Raw genomic sequence first — 19,996 nt, 5'->3', positions numbered from 1 at the left:
TCAATCATGGAAATTTATATCCTGATTATCGTAATCAATTGGTATTAAAAAAATTACTTTTGTTATTTACACTGCATTATACATTAAATTTAAAAAAATATTTTTATGTTATTATATAGGTTTATAGCCTATCTAAACAAACTGGGAAGACAATCAAACAATCTGTAAAAAGAATTTTTCAAAAACTGTTTCATGATGACATTTTGTGCAATTTTTCTTATCATGGAATTAGAAAGAAAGATCCATTTTCAACACTGAATATCTGTGCAGTGATTTTAGGTACACACTATTTATAATAATACAATTGTATAAGTATTTCATTTTAATAGTTTTAGTTCATATACTAATATAATATAATATAATATTGTTATTCACATTAAAGAATCTATAAAGAAAGATTCAAAATATTCTGAAGTACAACTAAATGATATAGAAGACTGTATTAAGATATATTTGTCTCAAGCGCCATTCAGACTCCAAAGAGAACAACAAAAATGTTAGAATATTATTGGTACTACATCCAATTAAAATATTTGCTGTTTTATTATAAAAATATATATGCATACATTTATATTATTTAACGATAATCTTTTTTTATAATTATTTTTTATCAGTATTTACCTACCAAGAAAGTTAATTCTAATTTAATTTTATATTTTGTATAATGTATGTAATACAAACTGCGGGTCGCATAATAATATTGATTATATGTATAATATGATATGTTTTTAAATTTTAAATATTGTAATAATGCAGCTGTATGTATTATATAAACATGATAAAAACTTTCCTTTTTCTTTTAAAATTTTATTTTTTCTCATGCATCTCTTATTATTTTTTATTATGTTTACTATAAATATTATAACTATCAAGAAAATGATTTATATATTGTTAATAATAATATTTTGTATAATTTGTTACAAATTGTGAGTTACTCAATTTTGATTTTTTTTTTTTTTTTTTGTTTTAATATGATTTGTTATAATATATAATGTCATATTATAAAAATAGCTTTTTTTTTTCATATTCTATTTTATTGTACCTAAGGTTTGCAAAATTATGATATTTTATTTTTATTATTTAGACAATTATGAAGTTTAAATTAAAAATACAGTGGGTATGGAAGACAATTATTATTTATAGTGAGGTGGGCAGACCATGTGAGTTGTATTTGTATATATATATATAAGCCTATGGGTTTATCACAAAAATAATGTGCACTTCAAAAGACAAAAAAATCCTTTTAATAAGCAATGGTATATTATTGTATATTAAGCTATTGCATAGCTTTTATCGCAGGCGTGGTGACTGAAAATATATTTTTCGTAACGAAAAAGCGTGACCGTTACCCGTTAATTGTTACCATGGTTACCGAAAATAAAATAATAATAATAATAATCGTTATCATTTATTTATTATTTTAGTTTAATATTATTCACTGTTATCTACCAACAAAACAAATGCATTTTGTCAAATCTTGAGATATGCGGTGTTGCAGTTTCAGCGACGATATACAGTATAATAATAAAAATAATATAATAATATAATAATATTATATTATATTATTATTATTATTTTTTTTATTAAATTTTATTAACTTCTTATTTCGTGTTAATATGTAATACTGCAATAGCTTTATCGCGGCAGTCCCCGAGTGCCACTTGACTTTTTTTATCTAACTTTATTTATAATATATTTTAGGAATGTTGAATCGTATTATTATTATAATTCTACATTAAAATATTACAATATTACGAATTACTATAGTTAATTGTCAATATTGTCCCTTCATTACATTTATATTAACATTTGAGAATAAAACATTATATAAATGTTATATACATTCTAAATCGACACTTATCGTATATTACATATAGGTTACAAAAAATGTTTAATGCATTAGACAAATATCACTGGCATGTTATACAACACACATGTATCATTATATGCATGTTCATTGTTTAAAATGGCATGAATATTAAAACTGTGGCCAATAAAAGTTGCATGCATATTGTGGAGACAATAAAAAATCAAAAAGAAACATCCATTCAATATGTATTTACTGTAATCGTTAGTAAACAAACTTTAATGCAATGTTGATAATAAATTTTTTTGCTATCTGGGTGAATTTACATTTTCAGATGTTTGATTATTAATTGGTTATTCAAGTACCTATCCAACAGAATTCATAAGTTGTTATTATCTATTTTTATTATATTACGTTTGTTAATAAAGAAGTTTGAGTTATAAAAAAAAAAATATGTTGTTTATGTATGCATGGTGGTTAGTGTATGTAACCACCACTAAAACTTAAATAACTTTGTAAGTAAATTCAATTTTACTAAAATTGTGGTACATATATCATTTATTGACCCATTACTATAAGTTTTTTACAAAATTTCGAACTTTTTTTTTTAAAAAGTTTCTGTGCATTTAGGTAGTGAATATTTAGTTTTGACCCGTGCTTCATTATTTTCGTAAGTATACATTATTTTGGAAGAAAACGTAGGCGGTATTCATCCAATAATATACGCACTATTACCAAATAAAAAAGGTGAAACTTATCGCAAATTATTTACAATGTTGATCGATCTAAATCCTAGATTATTACCAGATTCAATTTCTATTGATTTTGAAATTGCTGCAATTAGTGCAATTAAAGAAGCGTTTCCTCAAGTAAACGTACATGGATGTTATTATCATTTAACCAAAAATTTTCGGAAAAAAATGGGAGACATAGGAATGATATCAAATTATGACAATGATGCTAATTTTTCTGTGATGGTAAAAATGATAATTTCATTAGCATTTGTACCAATTGAACATATGGACGTGGCAACAGATTTGCTTGCTGTTGATTTATCTGACGACATTTTTCCGTTACTTGAATGGTTCGAAGAATACTTTATAGGAAGAAAAAATCGAAGAAAAGTAGGTCGTCGATCACCACAATTTCCTCCAGAAATATTGAATTTATATCAAAGGGTGTTAACAAACCAAAACCGCACAAATAATCACGCTGAAGCTGCTAATAGGCGTTTAAATATTCAAATGGGGGTTACTAATCCAACAATATGGTCATTTATAAATTGCCTTAAAAAAATCCAAACAGGAAGAGACGTTTTTTATGAACAATTAGTTACTGGTGGAAGTCCACCAAAAAAAAAAAAAAATACATTGACAATGATAAAAGAATTTTAAAATTAATGTCTAATTATAATAAAAATAGAATTTTATTATTTTTAAGAGGCATTGCAAACAATGTTTCATTAGGGTAACTATTTTTAATGTAATAATTTTTTAATTAACTATTTAAATTTTACTATATATTTATATTTATATTTTAACTATATTATCTTATAATAATGTTTTAAGTAAAATTTTATAATTAACTATTCACTATGTTTTAATTTTTTACTATATATTTATATTTTTACTTAATCTTGTAATAATTTTTTAGGTACAATTTTGATACAAATTATATTAAGTTAGTTGGCGCCAAAACGGCTAGACACTTCAAAAATAATTTATCAGAAAAATTAAAAATTTCAGTTGTCTATAAATAGCTCAAAAAAACTCAAAATATTTTGAAAATTAAATCATGTAAAGAAAATACTAATCTAAATAACTAGTACAATTTTCAAGTATCTACGACTTATACTTTTTGAATAATAACAAATATTTAAAATCGTTTGAGGATAAATCGTTATCGTTACGCGATTTCGTAAAAATTTAAAATTCAAACGCACTTAAAATTTTTCCTAAAATGATGCTTCGAGTTTTCTCTATAGATACTTGAAGAAAACTCTATTGTAAACTAAGTGTTGTATTTTTAATCCTCAGTTATAAACACAAAACATTTTATGATTTTTCAACTTTAAAATTATTTGCAAATTTTCGCGTTTTCGACTGATTTCGTAAAAATTTGAACTATAAACGCTTATAAAAAAAACTGTGACTAACGATTTTCAATTTTTGTTAGCTACAATAAGAAAAACTCATAAGGAACCTTGTATTAAATTTTCAAGTTTTTTTGGTCATCCAAAATTTTTTTTCACTTCAAAAAAAATTTGCATAAAAATTTTTTACAACACTAAAATAAACATTTGGTGAAAATTTCAAGTATTTACAGTGATTAGTTTTTGAACTACAACCATATAAAAAAATCGATTTGGTCGAAAACTGGTTTTGCGTAAAAATTCCCGTTTTTCCGTCATTTTTTTTTTTTTGTTTTTCTCGATTTTTTTGAAAACTGTTGAAAATGTTTACTTTTTACCTGTATAATGCACCAAATATCTCCAAATAATTCACTTTTCCATCGGAAACCACCCCCGAAGTTTGAAATTGAAGCATTATTTTGACTAGTTATGCTATACACAGACACAAAAACAAAAAAAAACATACATCATTGTAAAATCAATACACTCATCACTCCGTTCAGAATCTAAAATGTAACTTCATACATTTTATGTATGCCTTCAAATTTAAGAATATTTATACCTATATTATATATTTAGGTAAATTTTTGGGATCAATAAAGTATATTTTAAACTATTATATTTAAATTTGTTTTCAATTTTCTATTGAGGAATGGAAGCAAATACAACCTGAAGAAGTAAAATACAATATAACTGACCCCAGTCGGCCTTTAAGGAGTGCCAGATCTTATTACGTCCTCCCCAAAGGTTGCTGGACACCAATAATGGCAGAGCATTTTTGGATCCATACTATTTTGCCTTGTTGCATTTCGTTTCAAAGAGCTTCTGTAATAGATAATGACAATTTTTATATAAAATTAATTGTAAAATGTAAAATATGTGATTCAAATTTTGAAGGAATAATATCTCAAAAGCCAGTAAGCAACTTCAGGTAATTTTTTTATTCAAAATCTGATAAATTATAACTGTATTATTTAAGAAAATATAGTATCTATGTTCTATTTTTTTTCCGAATTTACAGAGTACTAATGGACTGTATATATATTGGTAACTATGAAAAATTACACAACAAATTAAAAAAAAGACGAATGATTGGACTTGTTAAAAATATTGCTCTAAAGAATATAAATGATGGCAAAGCCAATGAAACATTTAGAGAAATGGAAAGTGTACGACTTATGAAAACTGGTTAGTTTATTCTATATAATAAATTCTAATAAATAACTAATAAATATACTTATAAATAATACTAATAACTATTAGGTATAATAAACATCATCTATATTTATATAACAATACATATATGGGAACACAGGAAAAGTGTATAAATGCAATCTTCCCAAACACTTTTTACTATTATAGTGTCTAGCTCATTACATATCTGGGTAATGATATAGTTTGTTTAAATGTACAGGTGATCCTGAACCAGCAATAATACCATCAGGAAATGTCTCTACATACATTAAAGTGGCGTTATTTATCTAATAAAAATAGACACAAAGATGTATTAACTTCACTAGCAATTATGAAAACAGAAAATGAATTTAAGGACATATTGCATGATATGGGATTTGACCCTTTTTTTCTTCACTACCATTCTCCAGTACAGATCCACGTATATAGAAGCTACTGTAAAAATTCCTCACATCCAAAAATTATTATTGACGCTACTGGTTCAGTAGTAAAAATTTTTCAAAATTTAGGCATTCATAAAACTAAAACTATGTACCTATATGAAGCTTCGGTGTATGATGAAACAAAAAAACAAAGTTTCCCAGTTTCAAATATGATAAGCGAACGACATAACACACTTACTATATTTAATTGGTTGGCAAAATGGGTAAGTAATGACGATCCTCTTCCTAAAGAAGCAGTATGCGACCAATCTATGGCATTGCTATCAGCAATAGTTCAAGTGTTCACTCAATATTCCTCTCTACATCAATACTTGTTGGTTTGAGCTGAACTAACATTAGGAAAACAATCTTCTGGCTCACATTGGCTACCAAATTGTTTTGTTCGGATAGATATAGATCATTTTATGAAATTAGTTAGTAGATGGATTCCATTGAAGACCATACCTAGACGAATTAAAGAAGTAACACTGCGTACTATAGGTTTAATAATAAATACCCAATCACTACCAGAAATGTATTCAATAATCTTATCTTTATTTATTGTTTTTTTCAAATTAAACAGACGGGACTAATATAAACACAGGTTTAAACATAACTTGTGAACGTCATATTACGTCATAAAAATAATTTAATACAAATGACATCCTCTGGATTTGTAAACATAGAACAACAATACCCTAACATAATGGCTAATATTGAATCGGAGGATCATTCTCGAGATTTTCTAGAGGAAGAATATACATCACAAATGGATGGTCTCAATAACAAAAAAAATCCTTTTCAAAAATTGGCTGAGGATATTTTTAAAAAAAGTCAAGAAAAAATAAAAGAAGGTTGCAGTATAAATGCGATGTATCTACCATCGTTAATATCGCTAATTATTCAGGCCGGGAGTTTAAAATTTATCCAGGCCACCCACCAAATTTTTTTTCTCGCTACGCTCGAATTTGGTTTTTCTATTTACCTATGTAATATATAACTATCACAGTGTTATATTCTAATAAATGTATAAAGTAGATTTCCAATTATAGGCGTACTTAGACAATGTGGAACCAAATGCAAGTAACCAAATTAAGTATAAATGTCAATATCATTAAATGATAACATAGCAATTGGATAAATTAATATGAGTATTATCTAATGTCATCCAATTATAACAAAACAATGGAATTACAATAAACAAATTAAAATTAATACTACAATTATTAAAAGATGAAGAAATAGCGATTGATCAAATTAAAATAAATACCAAGATCATTATATTATAAGAAAACAATTATACAACAATCAAATTTAAAACTATATACCAAAATTACGCAATAAACACGCGGGTCACATAAGCGACCTGACCTCACCAGATGACCTAATGTAGTGGGAAAAGTGTATAAAAACCATAACACTCACACAGCATCCTGGCATTGTACAAGAGCGTAGTAGTAGTGCATCCCAATACTGAAGATACCAGGAGGATTGGACAAGATCGATTTTCACAAACAAATTCCATATATATTTTCGAGAAACTTCTTAACGTTACTTTGGTTCACCATTCTCTGAGTACAAACCTATATTGGTATATTTTCTTTATTGTTTAAAACCTAAATTGTTTACATAATCATTTACACTGCTTAACATCCAATAATATTCATCTTAAATCCTATATCCAAATTTTAGTCTTTATTCAACTTCTTCCTATTTATGTCAAGCATCTATCATTATAAATTATAACTCGAGTCCAATATTCCATCGTTTGTGTAAAGAGTAATAAGATTGTAATTAATAATGTTCATCAACTCATGACACCGAGATATCTATACAATCCAAAATAATACAACTATCCATAAACTAGGTAAGTGGAATTTCAATCTATATAGTTTTACATCGATATAATAACATATCGTAGCAAAATAAAGTAATGTAGACAAGGCATCCAATTACCATCATTTAATAATTTATTACCCATATGACCTATTTATTTTACCAATCACCAATTTACTATCACCCCCCTATACCGTGCCGATATTTTACTTATTTTAATCTATTACAAATGGTCCCCCATTAGGTAGCTTTGTTTTCCTTATTTTATTTTACTACACCTACATGTTTCAAAATTATTAAATAAGTACATCTAATTTTATTACTGCTTTCAGTATTATAAAAGTATTTCAATCACTATTTTGTTATTTCTTTAAACTTCTGTCTTCTAACAGTTCTAACGCATATTATATTAATAATACAATGGTGAACATTAACTTGTTAAAGTTAATTTTTTTTTAACTTTTATCTTAACTAGTTAGTTATTTATGTTTTTAACTTATTAACTTATTCAGTTAAATTTTGTAATGTTTTAACTTAGCTTCTAATAGTTAACTATCATTATTGTATTTGTACAGTTAAGTTAATTTTAATTTTTTATGCATAGATGTAGCTTATAAGTTTCTAGTAACAATGTAGTATGTAGGTACTAAAATAATAATTGTATGTTTAATGTTTATACAGGGCTAAGCGTCTTGAAAAATGTTAGTACAAATAAAAATACTAGCGCAATTTATGGCTTAACTTACTAGGTAGCCACAGTTAATTATTTTTATTAACTAGCCCATCTTTGATTAATATACCACTAATACCTGGAAGTCTGAAAAATAAAATAGTAGGTATAGTTCAATAGTTGAAACCAACGAAATAGGTATTAATAATTAATAATTATATATTGTTTTAATAGTTTAGGTATAGTAGGACTAGTAGGTATAAGGTAATCAGTAATAAATAAATACAAAAATTATAAACAATATAATAAAAATGATTTTTAAACTTATAATAATAATTTAGATAATAGCTTAAATTTCTCACCAACTGCATTTATGATAAATATTATTATCTATTTTCATGAGAATTTTATTTTCAATGGTCATTAACATAAAATATTCAAGATGTTCATTGGTCATTGAATTTCTCAGCCTGTTTTTTAAATACTTCAATGTTGAGAATGACCTTTCACAAGCAACTTGAGTAACAGGGAGAGTTAAAATGTATTGATATGCTATAGTTAGTGTCGGGTAAGCATTTGCAAATAAATTATATTTAATTAAAACATTATAACAACATATTACACAGTTGTATATGTTCTAGCAATCTAGCGCTTAACTATATGCACTAACGCCGCTGTGTGAGTGCTAGTACTTCTCGGTTCCGGTGAATAAAGTATCCGTGAGTCGCATTCGTATCATATGTTTGTAAAATTGTATCATATTTATTGTGAGTTCGAATGAACCAAAATATCTTATAATATTTATTATTTATGTATGTAAAAGAAAATTGTAATAAAAGGAAATAATTAATAAGAAAAAACCGACTTATTACAAACGAAAATAAAAAATATGTTTATATACCACACTGAAAGCCTAATGTATAATTATAACAACAACGCGGCAGAATCGTATAATTCTATTTTAGCAAAATTTGTTGGTGGTAAGCGAATTAACTTTTCAAAAAAAGGATCTTATGAGTTAAGGTGTAATGTTGCTGTTACGGCTTACAAATCTGGTATGAGCCGTTTATCATTATTTAATAAACATATTACAACAAAGAGTCCGGGTTTATTTACAAAACGATATGTTAAAAAACACGAGTCATCACTATGCCAAAAAAGACGACGTCGTCTCTTTTGTCAGCTTGATAGTTCGATCAAAAATTAAAGCATCTGCAGGACCTGATCAAAACTACGGTGCTGTTTTAGAGAAAATTGATCCATTAGAAAATATCACTGATGCTGAGTACACTAATTTACAGACCAAATTTTTAGAAAAATTATAATTATCAATAAGTCAAGTACAATCATTAGAAAAACGAACTAAACGGCAACATCAATGCGAAGAATGGCACTTAGAAAGAAAAAAACGGTTAGTATAATATATTATTTTATAGCAGTAAATAATAGTATAGACAATAGAATCATATTATTTTTTCTCCAATGAATATTTATTATTTACCTAACAAAATATTTATTTCACATTAAAGTCATGACAGAATTTTAAACAGTTAAAAATTAATTTTTTTTTAAAACAAATGTAATCATTTGAAGTATGAATATTTTTTAGTTTATGAAAATCAATATTTATATGCAAAGTGTTTACAATGGCTTTACTGCATGGTTGAGCAAAGTCGCTCCTGAACAGATACATGTATGGTGTTTCAGCCACGTATTAAATTTAGTAATTACCGATGCCACTAAAAATCCAGTTCGTGTGGCTAATTTCTTTTCTTTGATCAATGCATGTTCAGTGTTTTTCAAAGAAACATATCAACGAATGATTATATGGAGAGATATTAGCGAAAATGAACATGAAAAAATACGTCATAAACGGTTGCAATCTATTTCAGACAGTTGGTGGACTGCTAAACAAACAGCTGTAAAAATAATTTTTGGAAGTTTTGGTAAATTTAATGATGTCATGTATCCAGATTTAATCATTGCACTTTCTAAAATTTCCAAAAATGAGTCGTTTAAACCTGATATTCGATCAAAATCAAATAACTTATTAACTCCATTATTAAAGTATGGAACTATCTTAATCGCACATCTATATATGAATATATTTTCAATAACAGGACCCTTATCTAGATATTTGCAGACATCTACATATTAATATTATTTATATTATAATAATATGTCATAATGTGTTGTTTATATTAGGTATATTTTATTTTGTTTATTAATTTATTTAAACATAGAAGTATCTATTTAAATTGAGATTACGCGTGTGAATTTGATACTTTGAAAGTCCTATTAAATATTGGTAAGTATTACTTATTTTGTAGTTATATTGTTGGGAACGTACGTATTACGTAGGTACATTAAAAGTATTATTATATACAGGCTTTACGAATGTTCGCGAATAATAGTTTTTTTTTTAATTATTATTATTACCTAGGTAGGTACTTAAAAACTAATTATTTAAAATTATAATGTCAACTCGTTAGATGTGGGTCTTTATGATAACAATTCTATGAAATTTAAGTAAACTTAAACTAAAGTACCTATAAATATTTTAGTTATTTTTTTTAAGGTAAAATACCAAGTGGAAAATTTGAATAAATTAATACAAAACTTTGTTAAAATATAGGAAACATTAACAAATTAAATTAAATAGTCGCGGCAACGAAAAATGAGCGTTGATACCGCGACCCATTGTTTTTACTCACTCATACGGCCAATGATTCCCAACATAGTGCAGCTGTTGTGCGGGCTTTTTGTTCAAAGATTGATAACCACTAGTCACTACTAATAAACTGCCGCTTGGCGCATGACGGACTTGGCGCTCATTTTTCGTTGCCGCGACTTTATGCTAACAACCAATTAGATTGCATTAGTTTGAACCATAAAATATAAATTAATACTAAATCTTAAAAAATCATAAACGTGTAGTAACTTATAATATTTTCAAAAAAATATTACAATTTCTTATACTTAACACTACTTTTAATGACACTAGGACTTGCATCAAAAAAGAGTACTGTCCTATGAAAAAAAAGTACTTCTGGTCACCATATTGTTATATGTAAAAACTATTATAAATAATTCTTATTATAATTATTTATAAACATTTTGATTTCAGTTAATACATCAGCTCTATACAATTTTTGTTGCAATTTATATGGATTACTGACTTGTTAATTATTCCAGTCAATATGGTTAACATTTTGATAATACAATCCAGTAGGACTTTAACATTGATAGTTGCTCTATAGTCAATGCCATTTTAGAAAATCTATAGCATACTAAAATTCTTAATAATGATATTCTAAGATTTTCTGTATTCACAAAAAATAACCAGATGATTTGATTGATACATATTAAAACAAAATTCCAATTACAACTGGAAACAATAAAAATAAAAATATTGGTTTCTATATTGGATTTTAATATTTCAATATACGACAAAATAAAAAATATGGTTTGTATACTTAGTACCTACATATTTTAAGTGAAATATTATTCAAGTAATTAGGTTTTTATTGTATTTTTTTAGATACCTTATCAACTAAATTTGAAAGAAGTGTAAACAATTGAATCCAACCAACATTCCAAACACTCTAGAAGAAAATATTACCAACCATTTTATATGTATATAAAACTAAAAATTGTAAATGAAAAAAAATGTATTGTAATTTGTATGACATTCCATACTTAAATTTAAATAAGGTTACAACATCAATCATTTAAATTTTAATCCTAAAAGATAATTCTGAAATATTATAGCTTGCTGGTGCATTGATTAGTAAAAATAGAAATTTAGGTATTGTAAAATAAAACAAGTAAATATTCTAGTATAAATCAAATAAATAATTTAAAAAAAATCTTTTGGGATCTAAGATCTATGATAAATTATTATATTTAGATTGCTACTAAGTATTTTTTTTTATGATGTATAATTAATTTTAATATAAAGTAGTAAAAGAACATATTGTATTTTAATTTTAAATTGTATTGTTTTACATAGCAATATGCCAAATACTGATATTAGACATTTTGTAAAGGTAGATACAGATTAGAGAAATGAGGGAGGCAATGATATTTATTAAGTAAAAAAAAAAAGATTGTCTATCAGCAACTGTTGCATTGCCCTCTTTGCCCTCAGCTTGTACCTGCCTTTTAGTAAATGATGGTGTTGTAGCCTATTTATTGTTAAATATTAGAAATAGTTTCTATTAAAGTAAGAAATTCAAGAAATAACATTTTTTAGTAAATAATTACATACTAGCATATAATACGTTTTTGATGCACAAATAATTTTTTCCTAAAAACTGGGAACTTCATGAATTTCTAATTTGTATTAATATTATTAGGGCCACTTTTAAATTTTATTATTGTTTTAGATCTGGGGTTATTGGAGAATTGTTTTTAATTTCTTGAATATATTAATCATTACTCATATTTTGCATAACTGCATAACGAAAATTTTAGTTTAACTGTATCATCAAGTTAGAAATACATTTTCCATAGACCTGGACTTAAAATGATGGTAAAATTTTGTAGTGACTCATAATAATATTAATAGAAATTAGAAATTCATGATGAGCCTGGTTTTTATGAAACAATTATTGTAGAATATGAACTTATTTGTGCATCAAAAATGTATTATATGATTTATATGCAAGTGTATAATTTCACTAAAAAGTGTATCAAATACAGGAAATTATAAATGTATGATTGAAAAAACTGATCAAAATTTAAATAATTCTGTGTCTGCAAATTGTAACAATTTTAAAAATGTAGAACATATTATATTAAATTTTACTAAAAGATGAAAAAAAACATTAACTAGAATTAATAAACTATGTATTAAAATATGTTAATATAGATATAATTTTGATGAAATTTAATTTTGATGTTATTATTTATTTCATCTACGATATTAAAATTTGAGTTGTGTAAAAAGTGGGTTTGATATTTGCTATACACTAATTCACAATTAAATATTAAAAGTACTGTATTGATGCATGGTTCTTTCTATCCTCTTTTATTCAATGATTTTGTGTAAAACTTGTATTTTTCTGGAGAATTTTTAGTTTCTGTGGTGTTGCACATAAACATAGAACAATCATTACATGATACTTTTGATATTGCATTTGTGGCACTGCCAGCCAAACGATTATTGTAATAGTATTCATTAATTAATTTAATTAAATTACTTACTTGCATATTGGCTTCATATGCTTTCAACATAATTGAATACCCTTCTTTATAGAATTCTAATTCGGACACCTTTGAGATATCAGACTAAGAATTCATATATGTTTCATAATTTTCTGAAAACTTGTCCATTTAATATTAAAAAGTAGATTTTTATACTTAATAAGTAAAAAATATGTAGTATATAATAATTCAAATTTAAGGGGACCAATCATATCAAAATCATATATTGTCATTTCGGAGGTTTATACCCACTTTGCCGAATCCCAATTCGCTGACAACTCAGTTTGCCTACAAATTTACCAGTTTTATAATATTTTTAAAATATTCCCTTTTCGCCGACAGTCTAGTTTGCCGACGTCTCGGTTCTCCGACAAATTATTAATAAAGTTTTAATTTTCCCGATTCGCCGACAGTTGACAATGATTTTATCAAAAACGGATAAGATAGGTAGCGATAATATGGTATATTATCGATATAAGTTCAATGTTAAAATGTTTTTCCACACATAAAAATATAAAATCCGCATGCAGTATAGATCGATGAATTTAGTTCAATGCAGCCGTCTTTACATCGAACTTTAGGATAACTGTATTGAAAAGTGCTTTATTCTTATTAAACATTTAATTAAAAATGGAATGGTATAAAATCAAATCTGAAAAAGAACGAGATTTACTAGTGGTTGATAATTTTATTCATCGCATTGATAGAATACGGGACACAACTGAATATTATAAATGTATTCAAAATTGCGGCGGTCGTGCTGTTTTAAAAAACAATACCGATGTTGTATTGCCGAAAAACACGATCACCCAACACATTGAGTCGAGTTAGCGAATCGTGGTTTTAGAAATAAACTGAAAGTAAGTAATATTTGTATTTATTAAAAAAAAAAAAAATTAAAAAAGATGCATATTTTATAAATTATAGGTGTTTTTTTTTAAATATAATTAATGAAAGAGGAAATTTCAAATAATCCAACAAAACCAGTACTTAAAGCATTTAAAGAAATAAGGAGATCTGTAATTACTTCAGGAATACAAGATGCTACAAACTCTGAAATTGTAGATGCTATTCCAGTACTTACTAGCATAAAAAGTTCCGGTTACAGAAAAAAAACGAAAATGATTCCCCCTTTACCGTCGAAATTATGCGATTTAACGATTGGAGGTGACTGTCGTTCTACAACGATGGGTGAGATTTTTTATTAGGTACCTAATTATTTTACATTATTTTAAAATTTAAATATACCTATTCCTCTTGCTGGTATGTATATTATGTATATACATTATTTAGATTCAGAAGGAAATGATGATAAAATAATTATATTTGGAACAGAAGGATTTTTAAAACGACTTTGTAGCAGTGAAATTGTTTTCATGGATGGTATATTTAAATCTGCCCCTAAATTATTTATGCAAATATATACATTACACTGTTTTGTAATGGGTGTTATGGTGCCAATGGTTAGTATGTTATCATTTAAAAGATGTAGCACATTTTTTTATTATATTTATTTCATAGGTTATTTTTTAAAGATTTTATTTTTATTATTAGTATTTAATTTTAATTATTATATTTAAATTACAATGTTTTTTATATTTATAGTTATATATCTAGGTTTATACTTTTTTACCGAATAAAAGCACTAATACCTATACGAGAATGTTCAATATAATTAAAGAAGCTACTTTGAGAAATGATTTGGCTTTCAAGCCCAAAACATTTCAAATTGATTTTGAAATAGGAATGATTGTTGCTATACGAGATTCATTTGGGTATAACATAGAAATAAAAGGATGCCTTTTTCATTTTGGGCAATCTATATGGCGTCAAGTACAAAAAGTTGGTTTAGTGCACGATTATACACATAATGATGAAGTGAAAAAAACTGTTTGGAGAATATGTGCCTTAGCTCTGGTGCCTATCGATGAAATAGATGAGTATTGATCAATTATTCATGCTGAAGCACCAGTTAATGAAAGTAACTGAAAACGATTTAATTAACATATCTACTGAACATATTTTATACATGAATATTATTTATAATTACTTTTATTTTTATATAATATATCTACTGACCATTTATATATGAACAATAATTTATACTTACTTTTATCTACAGTCTATTCCACGAGAGAATAATCAGTCCGCCGACCAGTTTTCGTCGGCGTTCGCGCATGCTCCACCCTCAGACCGCGTTCGCACGGCAACGACGGCGCCCTGTCTCTCGGCTCACGTCGTCGACGACCGCTGGTTTCCGGCTAACGTGAACGTCGCACGTCATACGGTCGGGCAGAACACTGCACATGGAATGCCACCTGTGGAATGTATAATTCCTAAAAGGCCAGACGTGTCTCGTTCGTCTGCGTTATCTATTGTGTATTTGTATATTAGGAACCACTGGGGGCAGCCAGGGTGGGTTTGGTAAGGGCTGGCAGATGTTTATTTTTTATTCCATAATACGGATACATAACCTTAACACACAACGTATGCCTATGTTCATTTGCGATCTATACCCACGCTAAGAGAGTTCACTTGCCCGTTGTCCGTATACACATGATCGTTATTTTTTCATTAATATTCGATTTTATTAAGCAATTTGTTTAAAACATTTTAAAATTATGGACCAGTTACCCGACGGCACTCCATCTCCATCAAAACCAAATCAAAGAGCAATGGTAAATCAATCTTTAAATATAAATATTTTAAATAATATTTCTTTAAATCTGAATTCATTATTATAATCAGTTTTGTTTAGAATACTTTTTAAATGTAATATACACTGCATAATATTCATTTGTTTACATACTGATTTTATTTTTAAAAAATCGCTTTTTCATTTTATTTGAATAATGTACATTGTAGACATTTGTCATTATACCGAGTTAGCAATATGGTAATTTGTTCGTTCGTACATCGTTCAATTAATTGAACAGGTTCATTTATAATGTTTAAAAAAAAATTGTTAAAACACCAGTAAACATCGTTGTTCAACAATTTTTTAACAAAAAAGAGAATAAAAAGAAAAATAATTATTCAAATACAAAATTTCATGCAGTGTTTGGTTATATAGGTACTTGATATCATTTGTATTTGGAATACGTATTATAGTAGGTACTGTCATTCAAAAGTAGGTATTTAAAATACTTTAATGTAGGTACTTTTTAGATTCATAACAGAGTCATGAATGTATTGATTGACAATGATGTGTGTTTATTTCCTTAATTTTTAATTTTTTGTGTTAATAGTTTTCAACAACTTAAAAATTAAGGAAAAACGGGAATTTTTACGCAAAATCGGTTTTTCGACAAAATCAAATTTGGTGTTGGATGTAACTTTAAAGTGAATTGCCGTAGATACATGAAATTTTTACTGGTTGTTTAAATGAGCATTTTCGATATAAGATAAAATTTTCAAAATATTTTGATTTGTTTTGAGCTATTTGCGGACATAAGCAATTTTCGATTTTTTTTTATTTTTTGTTTCTATAAATGTCAATTAAAATTTATCTGTAGGATAAAAATGCATGAACATTTGATACAAGGCTCCTGATATATTGTTACAATAGCAGTTGAAAAATATTTAAAATACATAGGCACAATTTTTTTTATAATCATTTAAAGTTTAAATTTAGACTAAATTTATCAATTGATTATTTACAGATTATTTTGTAGTTAAAAATTTAAAAAATGTTCAATTTTTATAGCTAAGGATTAAAAATTTAAAACAAGGTTCCACGTAATTAGGTTATATAATATAAATCACAATAATATCATCAAATATACTTAGTTAAATAAATATATCATAGGCTGACTGACCGTCTTCGCTCAGAATCGTTTTTCTTATACAATGATAATATATCATTGAATTCAAATTTAATACCATCCATTAAAACTCTACCGGACTAAAACCAAACAATTTTATGAGAGTTTGAAATTTAAACTTTTTCGAAATCACGTACAATAAAGATTTAGACTCAAACGAATTTTTGATATTTATTTGTATTCAAAAATTATAAGTCGTAGACAATTGAAACTTCCCCCAGTTATTTTTAAGTGATGTTTTCTTCATATAATTTTTTTTTCAAAATTATTAAATAATTTAAAAAAAATTTTAGTTAATTTTCAGCTGTTAATTGGTATTTGAAATTTTATGTATAATCGTCGATAAAATTGTTTTAACTGAGAAAAATACTTGAAAATTAAGTGAAAGTTTTTACATAAGCTAATTTATGAGTGATTCGAAAATTATCAAAATACATAGACACAATTCGTCAAAATTACAAATATTTAACAACTATTTTGTAGTTAAAAATGTTTAAATAATTTTGTATAAATAGCTAAAAATTTAAAATTTTATACAAGGTTTTCCACAAGTTTTTTACAATAGTTGTTACAGAAATCAATCGATCTCAGAGATCACTTGGTTCAGAATCTAAAAATCGAATAAATAAGAAATAGTATTTAAATAAAAGTTTTCAAATACTTGAACAAGACTGATTATAATTGTAATTGCTTTAAAATGAAAAGGTGTTTTTTTAAATATTTTTATCTGACTTATTTTTCTTAGTTTGTTTCTTCTCGTCAAAAATTGATGATTATCAATGCTTATAAAGCCAAAATGACCGAAAAAAAAAAATAATAAAAAAATAAAATAAAAAAAATATGTCAGGGACAACAATAAGACATTCAAACTACAGGACTTCAAAAAGTTAATGAATGAGGGTGTGGAAAAAGTCAATCCTGATATGTGGAAAAATTTCATCAGTCACGTTATGCAAGAAGAGGAAAAAGCCTGGAACTTGGACAACATAATTGACGATTCCGTGACTGCAGAAAGCCAGCCATGCGTTCTGACCATAGGCAACAGCGACTCAGACGACTCGGATGACGATGATGATAATGATGATGATGGTGACTTCAGATATTTATCAGATAGTGAATAAATTATTTGTATATTTATTGATATTTACCTAATTGTATACAGTCGAGTCGCGATAACTCGAAGTTGAAGGGGGATAAAACGCAATTGGAGTTGTCAAGTTTTTCGAGTTATCGCGACTCGACTGTATAATATTATATATAAAATAATATGTAACCTTGTATATATGTTTTAGTATTATATTGTCGTATATTGTAGACAGTCGTCCAAATTATTACTTAATATGTATAAAGAAAAATATTTTTAAATAAAACACGGGAGAGGCCGGTGAAGCAAAATGTGCTGAGGCGACAAGAAAAATTTCGTATATAAGACCGCCGTACGCACGGGCAGGGGGAGTCCCGCTGTCGCTGAGTGAGTCGGCGAGAGTGTAGGTACGACGATCGCACGTGTGAAACGGCGGTTATAGTACGGACTAAATTAATAGAATTTTTGATTGTTTATTTTATGTTTTTGAGTTTAATAAAAAGTGTTTCCGACCAGGACAACCCGAGTTGGATATCATTTAAGTCTTCCTTGCGTTCCTACCTTTATATAGGAAACAGCGCCGAGATATACGTACCACGGGTATAGGTAATCTTCGAGTCGTTTCCACTATAAAGGAGCGAAGAATCGACAAGCGCACACCATCGTACCTCGTTAGTTAACAGTGCCATTCTAATTCATTTTAGAGAGTGTCATTAACTAAAGAGTACGAGGGTAAGGCATAGTTGATTTACCGCAAACCCATCGTACCTCCCTAGTTAACAGTGCCATTCTAATTCATTTTAGAGAGTGTCATTAACTAGAGCATACGGGGATAAAACTTACCTAGTTGGTTATACCGCGTATACTGAAATACCGGTATACCACAATATGTATAATTTATCTTTTTTTGTTGTATATAAAATATGTAAAATTGTATACATAATTATGTTATTTTGTATACTTGTATAATAATGTGTATATTACTTTGACTTCTATTTTAAATATAATAGTAATAACTAATGTGTTATTTATGTAATAACATGATTAAAATGCATGTTATCATTTTGTTAACCCCAACTAATGTTTTATATAAGAATAAAAATTCCCGTTAAAAAGGTATATTTCCTGGAGGTTTTATTTACCTACATAATATCGTGCTGGTTATGTATTAAACAAATGAACTTCGTTAAGAATAATGTCAGGATTACGAATCAATTTATATTAAATAAATAAAGTTGTAAAGTACACCTATTGTGTAGTTGCGCCGTCGGGCGACTGGCGACTGGTTTAATGGTGCACCGTGTAGTGGCGTGCGCGTCGCGTCGGCGTGAACTTTCGTCATGAATCGGAAATGTTCGGTCCCGGGTGAGACCGCTCGGAGAAGGAAATTGAGGTCCGGCGGCTCTAAAGCCGTCAGTCGCGCTGCGCGAAAAGTGATTATTCTCTCGTGGAATAGACTGTACTGACCGTTTATACACGAACAATTTATATTTACTTTTATTTTATATATAATAATTAAATAATGTATCTACTGACTTAATGTGTTAATAACGATAACCATTTATACATGATACATTTGTATTTACTTTTATTTTTTAATAAGTCGGCGAATTGGGAGTCGGCAAATTGTGAACATGTAAATAAATAGTTAGCGAACTAGGATGTCGGCGAACTAGGGTGTCGGGAAATTGGGATTCGACAAATTAGGTTTTGGCGACGTGGGAATACACGATTTCGGACGGCTACCGCCGAAAACACCTACCAAACGCCACAAAATAGGGGCCAGAAATCCAACGTCGGTACCACAGCCTTCTTAGACT

The 19,996-nt window shown here is 27.3% G+C and overlaps 1 protein-coding gene and 1 pseudogene across 1 annotated transcript; both read left to right on the top strand.

The window, feature by feature from the left end:
* Positions 1–2,521: 2,521 nt before the first annotated feature.
* Positions 2,522–3,201, top strand: LOC126554959 (uncharacterized). The gene has a single exon (XM_050209944.1). The coding sequence runs from the start codon at positions 2,581–2,583 to the stop codon at positions 3,199–3,201; it is 621 nt and encodes a 206-aa protein (XP_050065901.1). The 5' UTR covers positions 2,522–2,580.
* Positions 3,202–14,218: 11,017 nt separating this feature from the next.
* Positions 14,219–15,215, top strand: LOC126554960 (uncharacterized; annotated as a pseudogene).
* Positions 15,216–19,996: the final 4,781 nt, after the last annotated feature.

The sequence above is a fragment of the Aphis gossypii genome, unplaced genomic scaffold (genome assembly GCF_020184175.1).
Source record: "Aphis gossypii isolate Hap1 unplaced genomic scaffold, ASM2018417v2 Contig00662, whole genome shotgun sequence".
NCBI classification, from domain to species: domain Eukaryota; kingdom Metazoa; phylum Arthropoda; class Insecta; order Hemiptera; family Aphididae; genus Aphis; species Aphis gossypii.
The sequence above is the reverse complement of the archived record's forward strand: the minus strand, read 5'-3'. Positions and strand labels throughout refer to the sequence as shown.

What these genes read in the sequence shown, in the direction of transcription:
- LOC126554959 (XM_050209944.1), top strand. Translation starts at nt 2,581, where the DNA reads ATGTTGATCGATCTAAATCCTAGATTATTACCAGATTCAATTTCTATT.